General features: G+C 41.6%; 5 protein-coding genes across 6 annotated transcripts; 1 reads left to right on the top strand and 4 right to left on the bottom strand.

Annotated features, from left to right (window-relative positions):
- Window positions 1-2,379: 2,379 nt before the first annotated feature.
- On the bottom strand, window positions 2,380-5,714 carry LOC127764607 (uncharacterized). Its single transcript, XM_052289505.1, has 3 exons — window positions 5,509-5,714; window positions 3,026-3,105; window positions 2,380-2,713 (listed from the first exon to the last, which is right to left on the bottom strand). Exons 1-3 carry the CDS (start codon window positions 5,674-5,676, stop codon window positions 2,551-2,553), a joined length of 411 nt encoding a protein of 136 aa, XP_052145465.1. The 5' UTR covers window positions 5,677-5,714; the 3' UTR covers window positions 2,380-2,550.
- Window positions 5,715-7,121: 1,407 nt separating this feature from the next.
- LOC127761941 (general transcription and DNA repair factor IIH subunit TFB4) lies at window positions 7,122-11,335 on the top strand. Its single transcript, XM_052286278.1, has 12 exons — window positions 7,122-7,343; window positions 7,440-7,528; window positions 7,812-8,082; window positions 8,165-8,211; window positions 8,483-8,520; window positions 8,597-8,642; window positions 8,878-8,931; window positions 9,054-9,122; window positions 9,986-10,062; window positions 10,374-10,469; window positions 10,584-10,698; window positions 11,049-11,335. The coding sequence occupies exons 1-11, from the start codon at window positions 7,319-7,321 to the stop codon at window positions 10,639-10,641; spliced, it is 870 nt and encodes a 289-aa protein (XP_052142238.1). The 5' UTR covers window positions 7,122-7,318; the 3' UTR covers window positions 10,642-10,698; window positions 11,049-11,335.
- Window positions 11,336-11,564: 229 nt separating this feature from the next.
- Window positions 11,565-13,829, bottom strand: LOC127761942 (light-harvesting complex-like protein 3 isotype 2, chloroplastic). Its single transcript, XM_052286279.1, has 3 exons — window positions 13,382-13,829; window positions 12,134-12,271; window positions 11,565-11,992 (listed from the first exon to the last, which is right to left on the bottom strand). The coding sequence occupies exons 1-3, from the start codon at window positions 13,746-13,748 to the stop codon at window positions 11,745-11,747; spliced, it is 753 nt and encodes a 250-aa protein (XP_052142239.1). The 5' UTR covers window positions 13,749-13,829; the 3' UTR covers window positions 11,565-11,744.
- Window positions 13,830-13,950: 121 nt separating this feature from the next.
- LOC127761940 (probable alkaline/neutral invertase F) lies at window positions 13,951-19,094 on the bottom strand. Of its 2 annotated transcripts, none has more exons than XM_052286277.1 (5): window positions 19,013-19,094; window positions 16,737-17,142; window positions 16,045-16,479; window positions 14,885-15,440; window positions 13,951-14,808 (listed from the first exon to the last, which is right to left on the bottom strand). In XM_052286277.1, the coding sequence occupies exons 2-5, from the start codon at window positions 17,127-17,129 to the stop codon at window positions 14,510-14,512; spliced, it is 1,683 nt and encodes a 560-aa protein (XP_052142237.1). In that variant the 5' UTR covers window positions 17,130-17,142; window positions 19,013-19,094; the 3' UTR covers window positions 13,951-14,509. The 2 variants fall into 2 exon arrangements, with proteins under 2 accessions (XP_052142237.1, XP_052142236.1); XM_052286276.1 differs by having other exon boundaries at window positions 16,737-18,891; window positions 19,013-19,073.
- A 196-nt stretch (window positions 19,095-19,290) lies between these two features.
- Window positions 19,291-23,943, bottom strand: LOC127762797 (RNA-binding KH domain-containing protein PEPPER-like). Its single transcript, XM_052287289.1, has 6 exons — window positions 23,428-23,943; window positions 22,071-22,326; window positions 21,541-21,689; window positions 21,232-21,453; window positions 20,804-20,998; window positions 19,291-20,007 (listed from the first exon to the last, which is right to left on the bottom strand). Exons 1-6 carry the CDS (start codon window positions 23,857-23,859, stop codon window positions 19,813-19,815), a joined length of 1,449 nt encoding a protein of 482 aa, XP_052143249.1. The 5' UTR covers window positions 23,860-23,943; the 3' UTR covers window positions 19,291-19,812.
- Window positions 23,944-24,946: the final 1,003 nt, after the last annotated feature.

Here is a 24,946-nt window from a genome sequence, read left to right as displayed (position 1 = left end):
AAATTGCGAGCCAAATCTTGTAAGTATAATTGCTCCATGATTTGATATGTGGTGCTATAGTAAATATTTGCTAATGATAGATTATTTAGGCTTAATAATTTGGGACAATTTCGTTTTTCACCCACTATCAACTCTAATATTGATTTTGCTCTTACATTTTAGGGTTTTCATTTTTACCCCCACTTTTTTTTTTTGAACCGGAAGAGGCTTTTGCCCCTGTTTTGGATGATGGAGTTAACGATGTTAAATAGGACATTTATACCCTCTCCCATCGGTACAGGATTTACAACCTCAAGAGGGGCAAGGTGGTGGCCGCCGGTAGGGAGCTCGGCAGCGACGACGACGGTGACGACGTCTCCTCGCGACGCACCATGTCTACCAGGGGAGCTTCGTTTCTCCCGTGCCCCCATCGCCGCCGCTCGCTGCCGCCGACGGGAGGAGCTGGGCCCTAGCCGCCACCGCCTGGCCGCCACTCGCCGCCGCCAACGGGAGGAGCTGCGCCCTAGCTGCTGTCGCCGCCTGTAGAATCGAGAGAAGCAGCGAGATTGTGGGAAAGAATCGATTCTCTGTTAGACTAGTGCTAGGGGTAAAAAAGTAAAACACAAATTCAAAAAAAATTATTTCATTTATTTCTCTATTTTTTACTGCCATATACCCAGTCCCACTAACTTCCATCCAAAGTAGGGGTAAACGCCTCTTCCAGTTAAAAAAAGTGGGGGCAAAAACGAAAACCCCAAAAAGTAGGGGTAAAATCATATTGGAGATGAAAGTGGGTGCAAATACAAAATTGTACCTAATAAATTTGTCTCGCAGTTTTACAGGCGGTAATTTGTTTCATTGTTAGTCTACGTTTAATACTTTAAATGTGTGTCCGTATATCCGATGTGGCACGTCAAAATTTTTTACACCTGGATCTAAATACAACCTATCCAACTATAATATATATTATAATATAATTTCACTATCACTATAATATAACACATATATAATTATTAAAAAACATATATAAATTTTTATATCTTGAATTATAATGTAGTTATGAGTTACGCTCATTCTAACTAAACCAGTCGGTTAGCTCTGTTCAGTCGTAAACGGAAGGTCGTAGGTTTGACTCCTTGCTCCCACGCTCTTTGCGTAAATTTTTATCATCTAATCTTCACGAATCTTGATGTGATCTAACGGTCCATAATTTAAAAATTTTTAGGCCTAAAAACTATTACAAGTAGTATAGTAAAACCTTTTTTTTTACAAATATTTCCTCTACTTTTTAGTAGTAGTAGTAGTAACTTTGAGCAATATTAGGATGTGTTCGGTTACTGGGGTTGGGAACCCATCTCCCCGAAAAAAAAATGGAGTGGTCCATTAGCACGTTATTAATTAAGTATTAGCTATTTTTTAATTAAAAATGGATTAATTAGAATTTTTTAAGCAACTCTCGTATAGAAACTTTTTTAAAAAAATATACCGTTTAGCAGTTTGAAAAGCGTGCACGCGGAAAACGAGGTAGAGGAGTTGGGAACTTGAAGTTCCGAACACAGCCAGTCTTTAAAACATCACGTGTACACTTAATCTAAATCATTTATAAACTACTCCCTCCATTTCATAAGTTACTTTTGACCTTTTCTAATCACACTTCACCAAGTTTATATAAAAAAAAATATAGCACTAGTTTCATTATGAAACAAACATGTTATATAAATATACAATGTATATGTTGAAACTAATTTGATTTTGTAGATGTTGCTAATTAATTTTTCTATAAAGTTAGTCAAACCTAAATAAATTTGAAAAAAAAAGTTCAAAATGACTTATAGTGTACTTCCCCCGTTTCATATTATAAGACTTTCTAGCATTACCCACATTCATATATATGTTATGTTTAGATTCATTAACATAAATATGAATGTGGGCAATGTTAGAAAGTCTTATAATATAAAACGGAGAGAGTAATACGGAGGAAGTAGTCATTTAAAACTATTTAATTTAATGATTAAAGTTGTCAAGAATGATGAAAAAAAGAGAGTACACATATCATCCCCTTGCTATGTACTCCCTTGTCCCAAAAGAAAACAACTTCCATAGTCTAAAAATTTTTTTTGGACGAATCTGAAAAAGCATATATCCAGGTTTGTACGCATAAGTTGATTTTTTTAGAACAGAAGATATACAAGCTCATAGGTAGCACTAGTCAATTCAATACAGAAAAAAAGGTCAATTTTTAAGAGACACTCTCAAATTATGGATATTTGGTGCTACACACCACACCTATTAAGATATTCATTTTTGGTTGAATATGACATGGAAATAGTGTGAAAGGTCCAAAATACACCCAGTCACACTTGTTAGCTCTACCATCTATTTCATACATAGTTCGTCCAGCAGAAGTGACATATCATATGTTATAAAGACCTCCATCGAGCAGCATTGGCAGTTAAGTTTAAACTGGACACGGTTGATAATGAGAAATGAACTTAACTAGTAACATACTACAGCATGATTCAAAAGCTAGTGTCTCAGTAATTTAATTCACAGATGTAGACTACTACACTGTCATAATCTCTTGCGTTCCAGGCTTCCAGCCTTCCCATCCTGCTCAGTCATTTTCCTTTTTCTAATCACGTATCCAATAAGTCCACCAAATATTACCACATAACAGACCATCCAGGACTTCCGCATTTCCTCTCGATTGAACTCTATACGAGCATGTTGGATGCTAAAAAGAGAAAACATTAGTATATATATGTTTGCAAAAAGGGAAGAGGACAAATGACAAAGAACTACTCCCTCCCTATTTTAATGTATGATGCCGTTGACTTTTTAACCAATGTTTGACTATTCGTTTTATTTAAATTTTCTGTGAAAATATGAAAATATTTATGTCATTTTTAAAGAATATTTGATGATGAATTAAGTCACAACAAAATAAATAATAATTACATAAATTTTTTGAATAAGACAAATGGTCAAACGTTGGACGAAAAGTCAACAGCGTCATACATTAAAATATGGAGGTAGTATGTTACACCTTTTGACAATTTCCAGTGTCATATATTGATCCATCGAACAAACTCCTTTTCTCATGACCTCCTCAAATAATGGATTCAACTATAGAACAAAAAAAAAAAGCAATTTGATCAATAGCCACACATGAAGCATGATCGATGAAAGGTCACTACTTCCAATCAATCAGTAGTAGATGTCATTGGCTATATTCTTGAAACAAAAGGTTTTTAAGTACTGTGTCAAGTGGGTTCTTAAGTGGCCTACAGGCCTTTCTTTTGAAGTATCCATTTATTATACATAGTTGATACAGTGCAAAAGATTATAATGTGCATGAAACGAGAAGAAAACAGAAAGTATGGCAGTAGCACCTAACAACACAATATGCACTAATTCCATCATGCATGCAAAAGGCACCATATGATGCAGCCATCCAAACTTGTTTAATAAATAAAAAGGAAAACAGATTTAGCTAAGCTAATTTAACACCTGCCTGTTCTCACATCCATTTATGTCATTGTTGGATACAGGACAAGTCTGGCAGACGTACATACATTATATGATTTTAGAAAGAACTATTGTAGGGTCTAAAATACTCCCTCCGTCCCATAATATAAGGGATTTTGAGTTTTTACTTGTAACGTTTGACTGCTCGTCTTATTTAAAAATTTTTGAAATTATTATTTATTTTATTTGTGACTTACTTTATTATCCACGGTACTTTAAGTACAACTTTTCGTTTTTTATATTTGCACAAAAAATTGAATAAGACGAGCAGTCAAACGTTGCAAACAAAAAATCAAAATCCCTTATATTATGGGGACGGAGGGAGTACCAGATATCAGGATAACAGAGAAAAATAGTAATAATGATACAGTATTGCCTTTTGTTGAGAGAGACGACTGACTATTCTAGGCTATCGACGGAAAGAGGGTTTTACTGGTTCAACAATTTCAACAATCGTACTGCTTGGCAACCTGCCCTTTCTGGATGGCTGTGATATTATTGAAAAATGCTAAAATACCCTTGCATGCAAGGACTTGTTTATGAGCTCATTTTCTTCCATAGTCTCATTTAGAAGTTCATACTTAACGATGATGACTAATGATAAGAATTTTCTTTAGCAATAGAAAATGGATTGCACTCGGTGTTTTGAAACTTTTGTCTCTGTAAACTATCACATCATCGAAAATGTACAGACATAGAACGCAACAGCACTTGGAAATCAATTGAGATGAAAGTAAAATGTGCATGCAACAATATTATTATTGTTATTCATTCACCATACCGTTCCTCCACATTACTGAAACACCACATGAAAACACAATTTCACTGCTGCAATCGACAACTACCCTGCTAGGCTGCATTCATACTAATTTATATTACTACGAACTGCTAGTTCATTTAGGCTCTTAATCATACTTTTATCAATATCAGCAGCAAAATCAGATCTGACCCAAGAGCTACAATTGAGCACTAAATCCAGAGCAGTGTCGGCAACCTTGATGTTAGAATCATACCGGTGGAAAATGGTAAAGATAGGTTTGCGAATTTGATGTACATTCTCCAATTTCTTAATATATTACGGTCGGCGTTTTTTGCCGACCCGGCAAAAAAGGGTAAAGATATGGCAGTGGCCTAGCGGAGGAGTCAGTCGATGGAGGCCTCCATCTGTTTTGGATTTGGCTCTTTTACTTTTAAGTTGAAACTTAGGTCCAAACAAACAAGGGTTAAGCAGGCTTTCAAGTTGCAACGAGATGGGATGGAATGGCTGCTGAAGCAATGTGCAAAAAATAATGCAGGAGACAGCTGAAAAGCTTTTGGCTTATGTCTTGACTGATGCTACTCATTACATTCTGGTTTGCATGGAACAACTTTTTTTTTTTGTGAATAATGAAAACCAATTTCTACTTGATGGCTCCATTGCCTCGTTAAAATTTCCTAAACAGCTAAATTCTACCGCTGTATTTTTAATAAATGGAAATAGTGCCAGATCTACCCACACAATTCAGATATTTGGTCCATCAAGTATGAGAAACTATTTAGATTGCTCAAGGTGATGTATGTACAAAACTTTACAAAATTTTAGATCTAAATTCAACTCACACGTCCGGGATATAAAAAAAAATCGGTGTATAAGCAGTAGCATATACCATTCACATCTAAATTTGTTTTTTTTTCTCGATGTATATTTGAACTTGATTTCAGTGGACCGATAGATATCACTATACTTTACATGGACAAAAAAAAAAGGTATAGAATTTTTTCACAACTATTAGTACCGAATTTGGATGAAAAAGAATCCACTCCCAGCCCTAACAAATATTTCACACTCTCTCTCTCTCTCTAAAAAAAAATTAATGTTTCATCCCTTGCGTTGATTGCTCCGGCGTGTGGTCCATCTGATCTGAACCACGCTGACGCGGAGGCTACGCCAGTGGGAAAGCCTGAGACGATCGAAGAAAACATCGAGGAGAACAAGGGAAGCAGGGGGAATTAAGTTTTTACCTTGTCAAGTGCAGACTTGGGAGGCTGATCACCTGACGCTGCAGACGGCTGCGAGAAGGGGCGGCGCGGCGCGATCGGGAGCCGGGCGGCGCGGCGGACGGCGGGAGACGGCGCTGCGAAGGAGACGGCACGGCGGAGGACGGCCGCGCGCCGCAGCGTGGAAGCCATCCTTCTCGTCGCCTCCGGTTTCCTTCTCTCGGCGGTGGCGTGGCTTTGTGTGGCAAGAGAACTAATATGATTTTTAGGGTTGCACACGAATATTAAAATAAAAGTAAATTTTATGATAATAATAGGTGTGGTTTTGTAAAATTATTTTTAAAAGTAAGTAAAATTAAACGGGTAAAGTTGTGGTTGGTTGAGAAGTGGAGATAGCTAAGAAAATTGAATGGTGGAAAGTTATGATGATTAGTTGAAAAGAAAGTTTTGATAAAGAAGTTGCTATATTTGAAAAAAAATTAAACACTAAAATTGTTATATTTTAGGACGGAAAAAAATATTTGCCCACATAAGTCTAACTCTAAGTTTAAAGAGAGGTTATATTGTTTTTCTTGAAACAAGCCGTTTGTGTTTTAAAAGGGCTTTTATAAAAAAGTTTTTTTGAAAAACAATATTTTTTAAAAATTTATAATAGTTAATACTTAATTAATTACGTGAACACTCATCTCTTTTTCAGTGACAGAAAAGGCTCGATCCTAACGTCTCTTAGAGCAGGTACAATAGCAGACTATAAACCAGCTGCAAACATATTTTAAGAAAATAAATAAGGAGAGAGTAAAGCAGCGGGCTACAGATTTGTAGCCAGTTGTAGCACGGACTCTAAGACGCATTGTATATATGATAGGTGGGACCAGGTATTAATAATGTAGTATGTAACTATTGTATGAATGAGCTACTAGATTAGCTATAGATAAATTGGATTTAGTTGTTAGCTATAATATTAAACTTGCTCTTATACTCAGGCTTGACATGTGCTAGATTTCAAACACAACTTTCAATATGGTTTTTTTCCTGCTCCAGCCCTATGAAATGAGTCTTATGCCTTTTCTTCTCTTCACACTCCCTTTTCTATGACAAAGTCATTGTCACCGACGAGAACACGGCATGAAGTATGATGAGAATGAGGGACCCTTCATAAGAACCACCACAGGGACATCAACATATACGGCATGAGAGTTTACTGCCCCCAACCGTTAGTATGACTCCAGCACAACACAAGTGGGGAGGACTAGTGCGATGGAGTGCCACCACCAATTGTTGCCTCTGGGGAGCTACCGACATCGGGCAAGGAAAATCTAGCTACCGCTTCGGTTGCATCTATAATATTGTGACGACAATAGTACCTGATGAGACGAGACAAGACAAAGATGCGATGACCATGGATGAGGGGCTAGGCGTTACGGAGGACGGCAGGGGCAGCACTGTAAACCGCTCTCTAAATCACCGAGAAACTCAGATTTGCACTAGTTTTAATAGTTGAGGGACCCTCGATTAAGGAAGCGAATAAAGCAAACCCATAGTTGAGAGGGACGTTAAGTGGACTTTTTTCGGCAGGGAACAACAGAGGGGGAACACAGCACGGAAGGGCCGACTTTTCTGCCGTGGGCCGACGCCACCTCCGCCCCGTCGTCTCTCGCCGCCCCCAAGCGCAGCCGCAACTCCGCCGAGTTCGCCGCCTCCGCCTCCGCCTCCGCCTCCGCCTCCCGACGGCGGCAAGGCAACCGCTCGCGCCGCCGCCGCCGCCGCCGCCTCGGCCCAACCAGCGCCTCCGTTCGCGCGTGTCCGGCCCTGCCGCGACGGCGGTGAGACTGCCATGGCCTCCTCCAAGCTCTACTCCGGTAAGCGGCGCCCGACCGTCTCCGTTTTCTGATCCCTTTGCGTCTCGCTAATCTTCCCCCCTTTTCTCTTGCCTCGTCTCCACCGCGCCTGCGCAGATGAAGTCAGCCTCGCCGTCGTCGTCGTCGACACCAACCCCTTGTTCTGGGCCACCGCCGCCCTCCCCTTCGCCGACTTCTTCGCCCATGTACGCCGCGACCTCCCAAACCCTATTTCCCTTCTCGTCCCCCGCTTCCCCTCTCGATTTCTAGTTTTTGATTCACATCTATATCATGGGGATTAACCACGGAAACACGATCAGTATCTAGTTGCATTCACGCTGATCTAGCTAGTTTGATTTTATTCTGACTCCTCCAGAGAGGATCAATCTCTAGTTGCTCGCTGATCTAGTTAGTTTGATTTTGACTCTGAATTCTCCAGAGAGGAGAGGATTTACACTTAATACTGATGCACACCCGGGGTGTATGTAGCTGATCCACTACGTGAACTCGCTCCTGCTTCTGAACCACCTCAACCATGTGGTCGTCATCGCCGCGGGGCTTAGCTCTTGCACCTACATCTTCGACTCGAGCGATGCTAGTGCCTCTGGTGCTGCAGACGTCGCGGCCACCTTCGCAAAGGCGAGCCGCAAGATGGATGAGTTCATTGCAGAAGACTCCCGTGCCACTAGCAGCAATGGTTCTGTTGCTGATGGCAATGCAGCCTCTCTTCTCTCAGGCGCACTGTCCCTTGCTCTGTGCTGTATCCTATGACTGGTACTGATTTCTTATTGTTAGTGCATTTTCCATTTGTGCTTGTATTTCTTAACATGGAGGATGCTTAGATATACAGAGGGTTTTTCGGTCTGGTATTCGACATCCACAACCTCGGGTGAGTATACACTCTGTGTGTGTTCTAAGTTACCTTTTGTTCTGATTCCTGTTGATATGTTGACCTATGAGAACAACATAGAAGGGAGCATATCAGTTAGCATAAATGTTTACAATGCGCATGCTGTATGGACTAAAAAAAACCTGATAGGCATCTGACCCATCACTAATGATATAATTATTTAATTTTCTTTGTTTTCTTGAATTTTTCTACTCAATATCCTCACAACTTATTCTAGTGGCATCATGTATTATGCTAACACGAAATACAGATTTTATGCCTGCAGGGTTCTCCAGATGGACCTGAACAGTACGCACATTCATCGATTTGATTGTGTAGTATATATTTTCTGGAACATGTTTTAACTCAATGAGATGCTGCGCAGATATGTAGCGGTCATGAACTCAATATTTTCTGCTCAACGTTCCATGGTATTGCATGAACTGTCACTATTCCGTACATTTGGGTTCATTGTTCAATTCATTTTATTGATACTCTTGATGTCACCTCACCATTTCACAACTGTAGTGGTTTTAGTGAGTCCCAACTGCAAGTAGCACTACCTCTAGACATGTCTATATGACTATATACATCACCAGTTTCATTGTTTAAAACATTCACTAACAACTTTGGTCCTTAATTTTTTTTTCTATCAAAAAAATTTAGGTCCCAATCGATTCATGCATAGTAGGAACCCAAGACTCTGCTTTCTTGCAACAGGTAATGTTCTTCAGTGCCTTCTTGGTCTTTCTTTCCATTTATAACTTCTTTTACATGTATGCCCCCATAGAGTTGTCTATTCCTTGCTGAATGCTGATCATATACTGGCCTTTCATTTGCAGGCTTCATATATAACAGGTGGAGTTTATTTGAAACCCCAAGAACTAAATGGTCTATTTCAATACCTTGCTGTAAGTCATTCTGGCACTTCTGTAGCAACACACATATTTTCTCATGCAACCATGGTTACATCTTTATAACTGCATGATGCATTTATATAAAGCCTGTGGCCATCTTTTCTGTGTAATAATGAAAAATTAAGAAGGCAACTAACCTCCAGCACATGAATCTGATGTAACTCTTTAAAAGAAAAATGCCAGATCAGCCCATTTTCATTTTGTGAAAAAAAGAATAATATCAACTTTCATCTAAGGTTGTCTAGGCTCTTCTGTTTTCCTGCCTTTGCTTGAATGTAGAATGTACTAGTAATCTTTGGGAACTCATGCATCTCTAGTGAGTGTGGCTTGTTTAAAGTGTGCACTCAAGCATAATATTTCCTGTATGTCTCAAACTGTCAATCTGGGAAGATCAACACAACTACATCTCTAAACTTTAGTGCCAAATGATTTTGGATGCTACTAGTAGACTACAAAGTTGAATGCCCTCTCAGTGTCTATGTTCATGAGTTCATCTCCTATGTCAAAACTCAATATTTTCTGTCACTAGAGTGGGGCACATAGATACTCCATCTTCCTGGTACTGGTAGTATATCTACCTGTTAATCTAGAATCAGATTCACATATATATCTACAATACACTAATGAACAACAATGGAATCATCAGATTATGGTGTGATAGACTGTGCTGTTTACTTCTGACCCAAATCTATTGCTTCAATATCAGCTTACGTTGACCTGTTTTTGGAATATATATATTAGTTCCAAAGTTGCTCTGTTTTGTGTTTGGCTTTATTCTATCTGAGTAGGAATATTTCTATTTCAGATAACTTGATTAATTTGCTTGAGCTCAATGACTCATTTCTGCAAATATGCAGGCTGTATTTGCAACTGATTTACACTCAAGAACCTTTCTGCGCCTCCCCAAGACTCTGGGAGTGGATTTCCGTGCTTCGTATGTGTCACTCAGTTTCCTCTATTAAGTTCTCTAGGCATTAGGCATATCTCTGTTTCTTCATCTTCTTGAATGCCTTGTGACATAGCTATGAGATGCTTGTTATAGATCTGAAAACATAGCATAATACCAATGACAATTTCAGAAAAATGTGAGTAACATACAGCTAATTTTTTTTGTGAAGTTCTATCTTACCAAAGGCCTTAGGTCAGGATTAGCAGCTCAGTTTATTTTTGTTTTTAAGTTTCCATTCAGTTTGTCTGATACTGGTGGCCTTTCAACTGCATCTAATTTGCTATATTTCTTTTCAGATGTTTCTGCCATAAGAAGACTATTGACATGGGATATGTTTGTTCAGTTTGTTTATCGATATTCTGCAAGTATCATAAGAAGTGTTCGACCTGTGGGTATGTTATAGTTGCTTTGTGTTTCTATTCTTTTGTCTTTTTCCTGAGAGCTTTAATTTGTTTCAGTAAGAATCAGATTGTTTGCTTGTTTAATTTGATGTGCTCCGTTCACAGGTCAGAATTCAACCGTGTCATGCCCGACTTAAATTCTGTACCTGATCAAAGGCAGTAGTCTACACTACAGATGGCGAAATATCAGACTGCAGACTTCTCTTTATGTTCTCCACAGGTTCGTCTGATGTGCCTCTTAAGAAACTTCGGTGCCACTATCTTCTATAGTTAAAAGATCTCATTTGTAAAATATAGACTACTTCAGCTGCATTAGCTGACCCCCAGACATGCATTATGCGTTAATGATGATGACATGCACATACAGTGCACGCCATATCTAGTCTAGTTTCAAATTTTACCTACCTTGTGTTCTTATGTGCGTAGGTTCATGCCCGTGCTTTGTTCCATTCTGAAATGTGGTTCATTTTCCAGGAACATCTATCCTAGCATTTTAGCCTCAATGACATGCACATTTATTTCTTAGATACGATACCTGATGCTGGATCAGCCTGTCCCTGATTTTGACAGGTTCAACTGATACAGAATGGGCATTGTGTGCATACTTGAAGCAGCGTCAGTTTAGCAAAAACTAGGCAACTGGGCGTAGCAATTTTGTCAACTGATGAGGGAACTCACGCCCGACTTTTGGAATTAGTTTGCCTGCAATTTGTAAAGTTGGCACATGAACTTGTGATGCACCATTTGCAAATGCTCTTTTTTGCTTATCGAAAACAGGACAACAGGTCAAGCTAGTAGATGGCAAATCATTTTTCTTGTCATGGTGACACAGGTTGCGCTAATGTCTTGATATATTACTTCGAGCTCCAAGAACAATTTTGATTTTTAGTTTCCTATAACGGCTGTGTGCACTGCCGATGGAACTGTGCAGATTTGTTGTGGCGCGATGCGATGTTAAAAATGTTGCTACGTTTTTTTTTCAAACGTAGTCAAACCAAAAGAATTTTGATTTAGAAAAGAGTCAAAGCATTTTATAAAATGAAGCGGAGGGAGTAACTAGTACAAGCAATTCTCACAAAGAAAACATTCAACCAAGTAACCCGCAGCAACGTTAACCTCTAGCACAGAAACGAGTTCGTACTTTTTACAAGACGTCATAGGTATTAAGATCATCAAAATGTACTGAGCCTCACTAATAAATGGGTTGAGAAAAGGGCTGCAAAAAGAAGTGATACAATACAACATAGGGAGGATTCCACTTCAGAGCTATTTCTTGGGCTGAGAAGGGGACTCATCTTGCCAGGTTGCCTGCCATTGCTTGTCGTAGAACGTCGTCTCATCGATGAGCTTCTTCACCGTCTCTATGTCCTCGTTTTTCCTGACCAGCAGCACACCAGCCACAGCAACAAACAGTAGGGTTTTGCAGAAGAAGTTGCCCATCTGGTCGACAAGCCCCACGCCGGTCAAGCTATCAACAAAGTATGCCATGAAGAAGCCAATCATGGCAGCACGGCCTGCAGAGACATAAGAGTGTGATGTTAGAAGAAGTGATGAATTCTTCTTTCCCATGCACGTGGTTTGTTTGCACATGTGGCTTGATGCAAGTAAAAACTTTTGAATTCAGTTTTTGAAAAGGAGAAGGATTCAAGAATGACCATTTAGCTTCTCGGCTTCAGGGAGATGGAAACGCTTCATCCATGCCCACCACGGTATGATTGAAGTATCGAAGACAACGGCCTCGTCAGGGCTAGTTGCCTCTGGACAATCTTCAAGCCATTTCCTTCTCCTGGCCTCTGCAAACAAACAAATATGGCATCAGATGATTGCAACATTTCCAAGGAGTTATGTCAGTCGGCCTCATTAGATAGTAAGGAATCCCATTTTGTTCCATTCACTGCAGCACAATGACAAGTGCCATAAGTTTACACATCATTGGCAGACATCTTGTTTGTACCGATTCATAAATTAAAAAAACACAAGCTACGTACAGAAATGCAAATCAGCTGAGAAAAAAAAAGATCAGTTTCAGAACATAAATCAATTGGATTTCAGTTCAGTTCAAACTCTAGTTGTGCACACACGACAGATCTCTCTTCCCTATCCAACCTTGCACTCCAGCGCTTCCCATGTCCACCTAGCTTTCGTTTTTTTTTCTTTTTTGCAAGGGCACTCCCAGCAGCTTGAACTGTAAAAGCAAGTGTACTGTGTCTAGCAGTTTACATCATCTTCTACATACGTTATCAAGCAAATTAATGGTGACACGCTAGAAACTTCATCCTTTTTTTAAGAAACTTCATCTAGATGAGGCTATCCATCTAATCATGCTCCACCGATTATTGAAGTTTTATTTTATAATTTTGCGGCGCACTGATTATTGAAGTTGTACAGCCATAGAGAACAGGAACCTGAATGGATAGCACTGTAGGTGTTGTTGTCAGCAAGCTGGTTCCTCGCTTCAGCAGATGGAAGGTCACTGTCACTATCACTGAGACTAATGGGAAGCAAGCTCCAAACTCCAATATAAGCACAAACAGATCCAGGGGCCAGAGGGCATAGCAATGGGTTCATCAAAGCACAGTAGCAACCCAGCTAAAAAACCACACTGGAATTGAAGTCGCAGTGCCGAGACGGCACTCCCATCAATCGTATCCACGACAATTCATGCAAACATTCTGAGATTCATCAAGTAAATACCAAATAACTAATGGCTGATAAAGGAGTCCTAATTCTGAAGTAGTACTATGCAGTTATGCAATGCTTAGCTACTAGTACTCTAGTAGTAGATTTTATGAATTCCACCGCCATTAGTGTAGTGCTAGCTAATTAATCAGCAGCAGCAGCAAGGCAGCAACAGCAAACTGAAGCATAGAGAGGAATAGGGAGGCAGACGAACTGAGCCTCACCGGCGTCTATGACGGCGTCCCAGTCGACGGCGCCGCCCTTCTCGAACTGCCTGAGGTCCCACGTCCCGTTGACCCACCTCGAGTCCCGGAACTTGGGCAGCGGGGGCGCCGCCGCCGCCGCCGCCGGCTTCTCGGCCTTGACGGCGGCCCCGTTGGACGCAGCGGGGGACGGCTCGGCCTCCGGCTTGCTCGGCGGCGCCTCGACAGTCTCCACGGGGGCCTCCCCGGCGGCGGCGCGGGCGAGGCGGAGGCCGGCGCGGAGGCGCGGGGAGGAGAGGGTGAGGAGGTCGGGGCCCGGGTGGAGGCGGCGGCGGGTGAGGGAGAGCTGCGAGGCCGGGGGGGAGAAGGTGGAGGTCGCCATGGCCATCGGCTTCCCTTGTCGCCGCCGCCGCTGCTGCTGCCTCTGTAGAGATGGGGGGGAGAGAGAGAGAGGCGGAAATGAGAGGCTAGCGTGAGCGCTTGGGACTTCACTTTGGGTGGGAGTGGGAGTGCGCTCTTCCTTTTTCTTGCCCACGTGGCAGGTCAGGGTGGGCCCTCTTGCTGACGTGGCTGGGGTGGTTGGATGGGGTCTCGTCCTACGTGTGCCTTTGGTTGGCTTGTGGCCGAGATAACACTAGCTTAGCACCACCACGCTTTCCTTTCGTACACCAACACAGTGTAATAGAAACTCACTATTAAATGCAAGTGTGCAGTATCGAATGGCAGCGACAACTACTCAACGTTTCAACAAGCAGCACCCAGTTGATCGTCAAGATACAAATGACCTGGTTTCTAAACCGACAAACAACAAGAACAACAAGCTCAGTATAAGCAGAAGAGATTCGACATCAATGTGGATGGACAATCAATCCACTATCATCAAAGCCATCCAGGTCTAATCATGAGCGTCCCAACATCCTGATCAAAAAAATCCATTTCCACCCCAAGGTTTGCGCGTGCACTTCCAAGCTACCAAAATCTCCACCAGCTGAGGCATCCGGTGAAACGAGTGCACCCAAATTCCTACTACCAGTACTTCTACTACTAAGTACGTATAAGAACATTAACAGCGAGGCAGCGTTAATTACGTGGTGGTGGTGAGTATATGTAAAGTGCGGTGTGAGCTTAGTTTGAGCATTGTGTTGATCATCACGGGAAGGAGTTGCTGCGCTTGAGGACGGGGGCGGAGCGGATGTGGGAGTCGTCGGTGAGGGAGACGGCGCGGAGGTTGGAGGGGTCGTCGAGGAGCATCTTGGCGACCAGGTAGCCGGCCACGGACCACGTCTGGAACTTGCGCGCTTGCTTCCCCACGTACCTCCCGGCCTTCCCGTCGTAGTACTCCGGGAACTCGTCCTTCACCAGCCGCTTCTCCATCACCTCCACCGCCCGCCTCGCGATGTGTGGCCGCCCCAGCTTCACGCTCACCGCCACCAGCAGCCACAGCAACACTGATCGATCATCATCATTCCAATCAATTTGATTCTCATCCACATGAAACAAACAGCTGCAAATGCACAAGCTTACCTGGCCATGATCCTCCGTTGTGGTAGCTCCATCTGGTGTTCTTGGGGTCGCACCCGGTGACGATCTGCCACTCCTGGTTCTCCATCGCGGGGTAACACACCTTCATGGGCATCTCTCCGATGAGCTCCTCCCAGCGCTCCTCCACAAGGTCCAGGATTGCTTCAGCCTGTTCTCCGGTTGTCAGCGAGGAGAGGATCGCGATGGAGTTGCCCAGGCAGAACCAGCGGAAGTCCATCCTCGCAGGGCTGACGTTGCCGATGAAGTACCCGCCGCGGCTGGGCATGAAGTCGAATATCCAGTCAGGGATTGATTCTGGTATCACGTTGAACTTGTTCAAGGCTGTCTCTGAGTACTCCTCTGTCTTGTAGCGGTATATCTCATTCAGCCTCTGGAAGTCAAGCCAGTAGTAACTGTGCAGATGGTAGCTCAAAGCTTTGATTCTCCTTGATATTTGGTACACAAAGTCGTCGTTGTGATCTTCTTTCAACAAAGTAACGGCACATCTCAGAGCCATGAAAAACAGAGCCTGGATATCAATCGGATAGCCATATATACCCTGCACATGCACAGATTGCAATCTGTAAGTAAGGGAAAGATAACCATGCAGAAATATGTTCATGCTGACAAGTAGATAATTTGCTATCCCAAATTTAAGAGCATCCAATTGATTAATATGTAACAAGCCGATCTTTAACAACATAAACATGTATCAGAAGGTACCACTATAACCATTCAGCATTACGTCTCTTCCGTTAACAGCCCAAATATTTTTTAAAAAATCCTGATATCAATGCCTGGATTAACTGAAAAGAAAACAGTCATACCCAGAATTGTAAATAACTGTTTTAACATGTACATATTGCTCATGGCAACTAAAAATAATGCTCTACCCTATCCCATTCTTAATGTTTCTGCAGTCAATAATAAACCGTATAGGCAGGACCTGACAGAAGGCAGTTCCTTTTAAACCCCAGATTGAATAAATTCAAAAGCGTCAGTATATGTTACTACAACAAACCTAATGCAATTTCAACTTTGATCAAGATAATACTTCTGACAATGCATCAGGACTGTTAACACTCTAGTAGGAAAGTAAGCAAACAGTTAAGAGACATACCATCAATAACAAAACAAAGCAATGTTGGGTTTAAGTGGCTTACCATTCTTCGGTCAATCATGGAACAGCCATCAGCACAAAGCAAAGCTGGAGATGTATCAAACCCTTCAGAGAGACACAATTTGAGAATAAGGCGCATTGCCCTTTGGCATTCAGGACTTTCAGCCAGAGAATTGTCCCTTGTCCATATGGTGTAAGCACGAAGAAGAATAATCCACCATAAGCCAGAGTCCACAGGAGCAACTCTTCCGATGGCAGTTTCACCAAAATCAGCAAGCAGGCTTTCAGTTTTGTGCTTAGAGTTGCAGTGGTGCACCTTGAAACTAGCTGGCATCACACCCTGACCAAGCTTAAAGAGGTCAACCATCTTCTCTCTTAACTGAAGGCGAGCAGTTTCTAACAGGAAATTCTTCACTATTGTTGGTTCTCCTTTCATCAAGAAAGCCAATGCACTAGGAACAAAATCCCTCATGAAAACCTGCTCCAGAGTGACAAGAACTTTATCATTGTCAATTGCATTGGATGTCCATGTATAAGGAGAATTATGAGTTTCTAGGTTTTTTTACAGGCAGAGAAATAATCACACCCATCATTATTTTACCTATCTGAATATTCTAAGAGTGGCATGTGCTGAGTGTATTTGGTAAGGTTATATAGAGATAATAGTAACAATATTAAGGAACCTTTATGGCTAAATGGTTATATCCATGGTTCAATTGTGAAGGAAATGCTAACCTGGTCATAGTTGAGTGCTCCCTGAGACTTGTCTATTGCAGCAACAGTTCCAATTGGCTGGCCTCTGAAGTGAACTATTGATTTCTTTAGGGCCTCCCAAGCAGCATCTGCAACCGTATGCCTGTGTACTGTGTTGGTGTCTGCAGTTGATTCTACTGAAGGAGAACACCCAGATATTGGGCTTTTGATGGGCTCAAGCGTTTGATGTTGATGACGATTTTCTACCTCAGATAAGATTGCTTGACTCACTTCACACGACCTGTGGCGCTCAATGGCGTGCAGTCTTGTCTTTTGCTCCATCATTGAGGACTCATATGTAGACTTATTTGCTAGTTCTTTGATTTTAATTTCAGGGGGTTTTATTGGGGGAGGAGGATCAGCATAAAGTACCATGTTTCTAGCTCACCTATTCTCAGATAGCAAAATCTCTGATGGTTAGAATAGGCAACCAACAGTTTAAGAGAATTCAACAGAAAGCTAAGATTAATTATCTAATCCATTTCAAATATAAACCTAAACCTAAAAGGAAATGCATGACAGTCTAATAGAATAGGCAAGCTTTACTCTGCCACTAGCTCTCGCTACTTGAAATGGGAAAAGTGATGCATCACAAGTTCACAACATGCATTTGTGATGCAACCAAAACGAAATAAATCTAACATGCAACGGGTGCTAGTGATATTAATTTTTTATGAGTTGATTTGATCAATCCACATGTGCTAGTTTCTTTGTCCAGTACATAAGTAAACTACCAGTATGTCCTATATAAAGTAACTTGACAAGAAGGCACAATTATGTCCATAAAACATACAGGTCGAAACATTTGCAGAATGATATGCAGCTTGTTTGAAGCTGAAAGCGTAAAAATTCAGTTGCAGGATCATTGGCCCAATGCAATAGAAACAAAGCACAATTTACTTGACTAGTTCTCTAATAAAATCATCACATGGTACTATTACTATTATTAAAATAGATACGGGCTCCAAAATGACTACACTCTACAAGTGTAATCCCCATGACTTTTGTTTGGTTGATGATCACAAGAGTTAGTAGTGAACTCAGAAAAAGGAAATGAACTGAAAATTTGCATATTACTTGCTGGTGTGATAATTTTGGAAAACTTTCCGACTTCTGAGTAGGTGTGACAGTTAAGATTGCTTAAATTCATGAATAAAAGCATGGGTTATTCCATAAAAAAACATAAAAGCATGGGTTATGCGTAAATCTTGTGTAACACAACTTTTGTGTGTAAAAAACTATTTTCCTTATGTATAGCATTCAGACCAGTACTACTTGCACCTGCTCACTCTTGTCCACAATAATTGGTGATTTCAGTGCAAATACAGATTATTCTTGAAAGAACATCGCACAGTGGCAAAATAAAATATCATTAATACTCCAAGCTGTTACAATGGTTTACATGAACAGATGAACTAGCATATCAGAAGTTCTATCTGCAGTGTATAACGAACCAAAATATACAACAAACTACACTTTGTTCTACAGAACAGAGAAGAAACAGAAGGTACATTTGAACCGGATAACCCTTTGCAAAAACCTTTAATATGGCCAACTGAGATGTCAGAACAATCCAACTTTCTATATCAAAATTATAAATAGATCCCAAAATGATCACTCAGAATTCTTCTAAATTATCAAGCCAACCATTTCCACCAAAATCCAAAAACCGTTCATCGCATTCCATGACGGGAAGGTCTAGAGTGGAAAATGCTAACGGGAACCAGCGGCGGATCTAACATGGGGGTTCAGTTGAACCCCCAAACTTTTCGGGAACAAACAAACTGTTATTAGTATTAAAAGGTTAAGGCAAATTTCTAGAACAGAAGCAGCTAGGATTAACGCAAATTCAAATTCGAGAAAAAGTGCGCGAGTAGAGAGAGATGGGAAAGAGGATGCGCGACGCGTAACGGATGCGGCGGAATCAGCAGGACGAACGACAACGACGGCGACCCTGCTCGCTCGCGCGATGGATGGGGATCGGCGCAGCCGCGCAGGCGGAGGTGGCGGAGGATGTGCTCACCACACCAGGATTGATGCCAGCGGAAGCAGCAGAACGAACGACGGCGCCGTGGCCCTCCTCGCTCGCGGGATGGATGGGGATCGCCGGAGGCGGCGGCGCCGGGCAAACTGACGACTACGACAATTGAAAGCAAACTGAAAAAATCTTTCAAAACTATGGGAATTGGATAGAGGTTTGGGTTCGATCAAGGCGGTGCAGGTTAGGGAGGAGGGAGATCGGAGACGAGATCCCTCACCTGGGGCACCCAACCGAAGCTTCCAGATGCTTCTAGAAAGTTGCGGGAAGGGGGAGGAAGGGAGGTGCTCGAGAGAGCTAAGGCGGTGGTGTGTTTATATAGTGAGGAGGAGGCTGGTGCGGGTTCACCTGCTACTGCTACTCTGCTAGGCCCACCCACCTCCTGTTGCGATTTTTCCTTCTTTTTTTTTCTTTTCAGGAGTAAAATAAAATTGCCCATCAAAAATATGTTTTGCAAGAGTCAAATTACCCATCAAAAAATGTTTTGCAAGAGTTGTGAGTCCTAATTCTTTTGCAATAATTAAAATAACTCTGACTAGAATAGATACGAAGCTTAAGGATACTAACTACTGTGTGATTTGCATCCTGTCAGTTTCACTGTCTTCTGCTATGAAGCATCCAAATATCATTTGGTGCATCAGGTTTTTACTCCTGGGAAGTAGTAGAAAATTTACGATAAGATGCCAGGTAGCTCCTGGTAAAAACTGCAGTTCTACTAATGGTGTATATATACAACTTACAGAGCCCTTCTTCCGACATGGTAAAACTTCTCAATACAGAAATGGGGAGCTTCAGTGAAGTTAAAAACTAGACTAGATTACTACTACGGAGTACTAGAATTTAACACAATTTAGGATTTACTTCTGCTGACTGACAACTGAATACACAAACTTTACCATATTTAATTATCTAAGCATCTACTGGAAGCACAGCCGCTTCATCCTCTCCCACAGGCGCCTGGTGGTCATTGTTTGACACAGGACACAGCAATGAGGCTATAGGTGCAGTTAGTTTTGCTTGCTACAGCCTGTATCCTCTCAACCGCGGTAAGCTTGAAGATCCATATCGAACAATGTACGGTTGATGGTCGCGGTATGATGCCAAGTGATCCCGGTTTACTGGATTGATATGTCCAGAGATCAGAAACTTTGGGCCAGAATCAAGATTGATGTAGCTGCTTCCAGAAGGTCCCTCTTTATTGCCTGATAAGACCTCCTGCGAAAATGAAAAGAATACATTCAGCAACTGCATACAGTTTCAACAATATGGAAAAATATTATATGGATGAAATATCATTTGTACAGGATAATGGATCTTATGTTTGTAATAACCGTTTTCCGGTTGGTCCCTAACTCAACATACAAACAATGAATGCAATTTGCAATTCTAGAAACTAGTTAGGGTCGTGCTGTTCAGTTTCTCATTAGTAAGCTAGCAGGTGCTGGGTACCACTGAAAAACACTCTAGTTGGCTGGAACAGGGAGAAACTAGTTAGGGCTTAGGAACCAATCAAAATCACAATAGGGAACAAGTGGCTCTATCTAAGTCCTATCTTGGAACTGATGAAGTGGCTTTCTCAAGTCTGTCCAGCTCAAGACTAGCAGGATGAAGGCAACCATCATATGCTATGGCTAGTGCATATACCTGAAACTGCATTCCCTTAACTAAACTAAACCTGCTGCAAGACAACCCTATGGTTAGGCCTGTTCAAACCCAGGTTATATGGGTTTGGTCAACCCATAGTGGCAACAAATAAAATGCACGTGCAGTTTAAATGGGTTGGCTAGAAGCAGTACAAACACCCTACGCCCTACCTCTGGTACAACTATTAAATCAACTCAATTTAACCAACAGGTGGCAACTAGTTTTGTAGGGTGAGTTTCAGGGCCCTGGTTCCAACAAGACTTAGTCTACTTAGAAATAAGCATAGCTAGAGGCCCAATTCTTATGGCATCTTAACAGTAACTAGGATACAAGAGCAGCAGTGTACATCAGGACATAGGTTATCAACCTGTACAAGTTGATGTGCAGTTTGAACCTGTGAAGAACTGCCTTTGATCATAACTAAAACCTCATTCGGATAATCTCTACTTTCCTCAAGATCAACAACTGCCCCACTGACAGAACGTATATAAGAAATATTTTGTCCCCTTGCACCAATTATCTCTTCAGCAAATGGCAACGGGATCTGCATTGTTTGTGTTATCTGAAAACAAAAACCATTTTATATGAAAAAAGTCTGCAGCAGCACTATAATTGGAAAGATGAGTACATCAGTTCATATTTTTTAAAAAAAATTAATGGAATAAACATATAAAACAAATCAGAATGTAAACAGTTCAAACTCGAGGTAATTGTTACAAGCAAAATGAGAAAAAAATGTATAGTTTGTAACTACTAACTAGAGGATTATAAGATATAGTGTTACTGAATTTAGACCTGTTGTATTATGGCATTGGCTTGGTGACTGGGATCAGATAAATATGGATCACAAACAGATGGGTCTCGGCCATACAACAAATATCTGCTGACTTTTGGGCTAAGAGGAGTTCGATGGTCAGGTAACAATATGTCCTTGTTCACTGGAAGACGATAATCACTGGCAACCTGATTTACTTGATTTTCTTTAGAATTATCATGTGCCTCACCTACTGCTTGGTTCTGCAGATGAACAACATAAATATCAATTGCATGAGCAGAATTCATGTTCATGCATAAGAAAGCATGCTGAAGAACAGGTAGCATTACCTTTCTTTCAAATAGGTGAAGCACACCGTGATCAACTAGGAACTTCCTGAGAACTCCGAGTACAGATTTTAGGGCATGGAGAACTTTGAGGGGAGCACCATGTATGTCCACAATTCTCTCATCCACTACATCATAACTCAGAAGCTCAACTACACACAATAGCAAGTGTTACATCCAAAGAACTGCACTAAGTTCGCACAACAAACTGGACTGAAACCAGGAAAAATAAGTGGATAAATTGGTAGAAGCTGTCAATGTATTGAAATCATTTGCTTTTTAGAAAATATCTCACTGTTGAAGTGCTGTTGAAATAATTGCCACTTTCCAGTTAGTTTTTGGACATTGTAGCTAAAAGAATCCTTGTGATATTACAGGCTACAGGATACTAAATAAATTGAGGAACAAATAACAAGTGATTCGAATTGGAAATATCCAACCTCTGAACGTTGATTTTAGAAACACGGAGAGTAACACCACATGTCCAATTTTCTTTTAACTGAGCAAATTCCATAGAACATTGGACCACATACCTTTATCTATAATCTTTACAGTAGCACCGGTAGTTTCTTGAATTGACTTGATCCTGACTCCTTGCTTGCCAATTAAGTGTGTGGCTTGTGCTGAAGGGACTAATAATTTAGCAGAACATTTTTCTGGTGCAGAACCAGATAATGTATCATCACAATTGATCTTCTCTATATCATTTATATGCATGAAGATCTTAATTGCAGCATCCATAGCCGGAGGTAACTCTGCTTGAGATTCTTCTGTTGCAGATATTAACACCTGAAATACAACGGCAAGAAAATAAACATATTGCAAGATAAAAAAATAATACCAGAGACTAGTCTTTTCTGCACATAAATATGGAACAGGAGCAACAAGTTTATGAATACTCGATATGAACAAGTTTATGGCTTTGATAAGAAGTACCATCTGCACATCTTGCACTAGTTTTCTACCATTTCAAAAGTAACCTTAGCTATGAAGTCATTACTATCAGAATCTACCTGAAACATGACACTAGTAGGTTATTGTGTCTGATGTTGACAAAGAATAAATGACAGAAACGAAGCAGGAACCAAATAAATATAGGATGGGCAAGCCTCGCCTAGCTATTGAACTATTAGAACAAAAAGAAAGCTAAAAGAAAGAAGACCATGCAATGTGGTTCCACATATCGTTTATCAGCTTCTACAACAGTGACACAGCTACATAGAACCCAACATGGCACAGGAATTAGATCATGTGTGGTAATTAAACTGTTACATATAGAAGGCTTCTAATAAGGCTGTTTCATAATGAAGAAAGTGTTCTCAAACTTTATAATATCATAAGTCATCCTAGTCTCTGAAGCCTTCCACTTCTTCCCAGGAATTTTCACTAGTGATCAGGATGCTGCAACCTCTGTCAAAACTTCAAGAGCATGGGTGCACCCTAATAGAGTAATTAAGTACATTTGACCATGGGAAAAATATCGCAAGCCTATATTGTCCTTAGCAGAACATTGCATAGTGTAATCAACATGGCAAATGTCAAAACGCCCAAGTTCATAGAGAACAGTGATGAAATCAGTTATGCATGTCACCGTGAAACTAGGTCGATGCTGAAGCTGCAGGACATTGCTTCCACGGAACCATGACAATAGCACGGTCCAATTCAGAATTAACAAGGAGAATCAGGTGGCTAATACACTGAACGAACATTTGCCATGTATTGCTTACAGCAACAAGCCGACAAGGTGAGAGCTCAGGCCGTAGCAAGTACCCCCGATCTCAAACGAAGAACGGAGTAATCATCAACATGCTATTTCCAAGTTCTAACCACCGTACGACGAAAGCCCTAACTCGAATCACCCAAAAATGTGCGAGGGAGGAGTCGTCTTACGATCCGGTTGGCGGCGGCGGCGGCGGCGGCGTCGAGGACGCGGACGCGTGCGCGGGTGTCCTCGCAGAGGCGCTTGATGGTGTCGCCCCGCCGCCCGATGAGGCCACCCACCTTGTCCGTCGCCACCACCAGCCGGAACACGCTCGCGCCGGGCCACCCGGGCCATCTCAACGGCTTCCCCACCTCACCTTCCTCCAACCCCACCTCCCCCTCATCTGCCTTCCCCGCCGACACCGAGCTCGCCGGCTGTGGCGCCGACGGCTGCTGCTCCGCCTCCGCCTCCTCCGAGTCGGGTGATGAATGGGTCCACTGTTTGAGCGCCGGGTGCTCCGGCTCCGAGTCCGACGACGACGACAACCACTCCACCTCCTCCGGCTCCTCCTCCTCAACCTCGGCGTCGGCGTCGGCGGCGACCTCGTCGGGCACAGCCATCGCTGTTGGGGTTTTGTCGCTTTCGAGGCGGAGAAGCGAAGCCGAAGCGATTTCCAAGCGAAGCGAGTGAACTGACGACGCCACTGGCACTGGTCGCGTGGGTTTCTGACGACTAGTCGGTAGTACTAGAGTCGGATATTCGGATGAGTCAGTCACAAGATGGGCTGGATTTTTAATTTCCGGCCCATTTATGGAACAGGCCAGGATAAATGGGCTGGGGTTTGGGCTGCAAAATATCAAATGGATTGGATACCAGGACTCAATTGGAGTCAAGTGGCTGGCTTGTTCTTTGCCCTGGGTTCCCAAACCCTCTCTCTCGTTTTCGGCGCGTACACTTTTCAAACTGCTAAACTATGTATTTTTTAAAAAAAGTTTCTATACAAAAATTGTTTAAAAAATCAAATTAATCCATTTTTTAAAAAAAATAGCTAATACTTAATTAATCATGCGCTAACGGATTGCTCCGTTTTTCGTGCGGAGGATATGGGTTCCCAACCCCTATTAACGACCACACCATCTGTGTTCTTTCCTCCATTTTCTTAACCCACGTCTCTCGTTTTTCGTGCGCATGCTTTTCAAACTGCTAAACGGTGTGATTTATGTAAAAACTTTCTTTATGAAAGTTGTTTAAAAAAATCATATTAATCCACATTTCAAAAAAGAATTAGTTAATACTTAATTAATCATACAATCAAACAATTTCCGTTTTGATTGCTGGGAGCAACCCCTCCTCCGAACACAGCCTAAGTCTACCGAAGGTGTTCACAGTACTGTGCGTGTGTGCTTTTATAAGGATAGGTGTACGCGTGTTGTGAGTGCTTTTGTTTGTAATGTGTTTCTCATAAAAAAATCACGGACCAAAATTTAAATTTAAAACTTAATTTAAAGTAGTTTTTTTATGTTTTTCATCATAGTTTATTTTTTTACTATTGACTTTTAAGATTCCAAGAACACACATATAAAAGTTTTACCCATAAAGTATTTCTTATCACTTACGGCTTATAACCTTTTTCATTGTTTATCTGTTTTTTTCTTTCACCCTGCTTAATATAGCACTAGCTAAGTCTGGCTCGGTTTCTTTTTTTTT

This window comes from Oryza glaberrima, chromosome 2 (genome assembly GCF_000147395.1).
Source record: "Oryza glaberrima chromosome 2, OglaRS2, whole genome shotgun sequence".
Lineage (NCBI taxonomy): Eukaryota > Viridiplantae > Streptophyta > Magnoliopsida > Poales > Poaceae > Oryza > Oryza glaberrima.
Note: the sequence above shows the minus strand (reverse complement) of the source record. Positions and strands in the feature narration are given on the sequence as shown.